Source organism: Penaeus vannamei, chromosome 28 (assembly GCF_042767895.1).
Source record: "Penaeus vannamei isolate JL-2024 chromosome 28, ASM4276789v1, whole genome shotgun sequence".
NCBI classification, from domain to species: Eukaryota; Metazoa; Arthropoda; class Malacostraca; order Decapoda; family Penaeidae; genus Penaeus; species Penaeus vannamei.
The window spans coordinates 6,599,565-6,602,064 of record NC_091576.1 but is presented as its reverse complement, the minus strand read 5'-3'; the positions used below and the strand labels follow the sequence as shown (position 1 = coordinate 6,602,064).

Below are 2,500 nucleotides of genomic sequence, written 5' to 3'. Positions count from 1 at the left end.
TCATTGTTATCATTATCATCATTATCAATATCATCACTGTTATCATTATCATCATCATTATTATTATCATCAATATCATCATCATCGTTATCATTATCATTATCATTATCATTATCATTATCATCATTATTATTGTTATTATCATCATCAATATTATCCTTATTATTATTATCATCATCATCATCATTATTTCCATTACTATTATCATCAACATTACCGTTATCGTTAACATTATAATCTATTTCATTATTACAAATATTACAAGAATATCATTGTTATTGCTTTATAAGGATCTCTCCGCAATTGCCTTAATCCGATATACACAGAAACAGATCGCCAAAGCACATATGCAAAGCGTGGTATATGTGCATGGTATACTTTCCGTAACTTTTGTGTCCCTTTCCTGTGAATATACGCTTACAACGGCGTCAAATATGCGACATACAAAAACCATCTATTAGTATTTTTTTTGCCGCATTCCCGAGCTCTAATTTCTTGAAAGGAGAATTAGCTTTTCGGGGCAAAGTAATTCCTCACCACAAAGGCTAAAATGCTATTGCCATCGCGTGGGAAAAATACCTTTCTCGACATTGGGTTTGGGTATATAACATTCTCAGCCTATGCTCGATAACACCTATAAGTTTCGTGTGATTACGTAACTCCTATTTAACACACAAGATACTCCTAAGGATAACCTGTACTTCATTATTAGCTATTCCTAACACCATATTTTTTTTTTTTTTTTTTATCGGTCAAACTAGATAAAGACAAACGAACCGAGATTGAACGAAAAAAGTCTCTAGCACTGTACCATATCGTGTTCTATCAAGGTATAATATATTCACTCTATCACCAAGATCTATCAATTAACTATATCGTATCATATCATGCCATATTCATTTTGTCAATAAAGTATATCACATTGTACCATATCATCTTATATTATATACCATATTCATTTTGTCAAGAAAACGTTTAAAATTACACAATATCCATAGAAGAAAATGTAGCTTAGTACATCACATATCCATATCTATTTTGTCAGGAAGATATAAACTAGTACAAAGTCACTTGTAGGTTCGAGACACCGGATAAATAATACACCAAATGGGCACACACAGTCATGCCATGCACACGTCGCCATGCAGAATTGTCATGCTTACACCGCCATGTGCATCAGCGCCAATCCTACTCCTCGCTACAGTGCTTGACATTTCACGAATAAAGGCGAGAGGAACGGAAAAAAAAAATCATATTCTCTTATTCCTATCTTCGTATCATATTATTCCTGAATATTTTATGTCAATGGCAACTTAAAGATATATTATTATCATTATTATTCTCTTCTGTAACAAGAAGGTCGAACATCTAACCGGGTGTCAGTTCGACATCGACCCTACGGAAGCCAGGAGTGACCTCGACCGATCACTAAATTATGATTGAGTTTGTACAGGTAAACATACCGCAGTAGCATGCTATAATGCTCACTGAGGGGCCCTTCCTATATGGGACACGGATCGAGCGTAACTTTGACAAGGCCTTGCGTCTTGTTTTTTTTTCATTTTCCAGATCTTGTCCTTATAGCATAGATGATAATGAACAGTATGAAACAATGTGGTATATATAGACATGAAAAAATAGATGAATAGATCTGTAAATAAATAAATCACCACCGTCAGTGCACTGCTTTGACACCATATTTATGGCCGAATGAAAACATGAATAAATATCACAAAGAAAAACATTGGTGCATAACCCACTCCTAAAGTGAAAAACCTTCTAGGCACATTCAGACCTTATCATGAACTTTACCAACAAGCCAACAGCATTTACGAACACATATACCAATTATAAGGCTTATTCATGATCCACAAGAATTAAATTGACCACAATAAGTGCCTGAAGATCCTTCTAATAACTAATGACCCGCTATGTATAAAACCACAGCGAGCAAGGCTGTTGGTGTGGCTGTGGTTGCATGGTTGGTAGTGGTTTGTGGTAGGTGGTGGTAGTGAAGGCCGCTCTGATCTACTAGTGGTGTCTGACAGCTGGTCTGCCCGTGGCTTGAGGCAGCTGGCTCTAGTGTGTAGTATAACTGTACTGCCAGCTGCTTGAAAATGGATATAGACGTGGGCTATTGTCGCTGTGGGTTTTATCATCATGGTTTTAGTCACTTTGTTTAACTGAAAAGGGTTAAGGAAGTCTGTTAAGAGTCTGATGTGTTCTTCTTAGATTTAAGAGAAATGGTTTAAAGGTTCGGGTGATGTTAGGATTAGCAAATGGATTAGTTTTCGTGATCTCGACATGTTTCTCTACAGGATGTCCAAGCCCACGCCTCTCCAACAGCACACGGTCATATAACGCTGTTTGGATATCATAAGCCGATAGATTGCAATATATCAGGAAATGTATACCTCATCACCCCCTCCTCCTCCTCCTCCCCCTCCACCTGCTTTTCCTCTGCCCCCTTTTCCCTTCTTGCCTTTCTGCGCTCCAATAA

At 37.1% G+C, this 2,500-nt stretch overlaps 1 protein-coding gene across 1 annotated transcript in view; it reads right to left on the bottom strand.

Moving 5' to 3' along the window:
• Nucleotides 1–2,500, bottom strand: part of para (sodium voltage-gated channel paralytic) — a 162,588-nt gene that overhangs the window by 126,854 nt on the left and 33,234 nt on the right. The window contains exon 5 of the mRNA XM_070141301.1: nucleotides 2,415–2,486. Coding sequence (XP_069997402.1) covers nucleotides 2,415–2,486 — 72 coding nt within the window. The remainder of the gene's footprint in view (nucleotides 1–2,414; nucleotides 2,487–2,500) is intronic.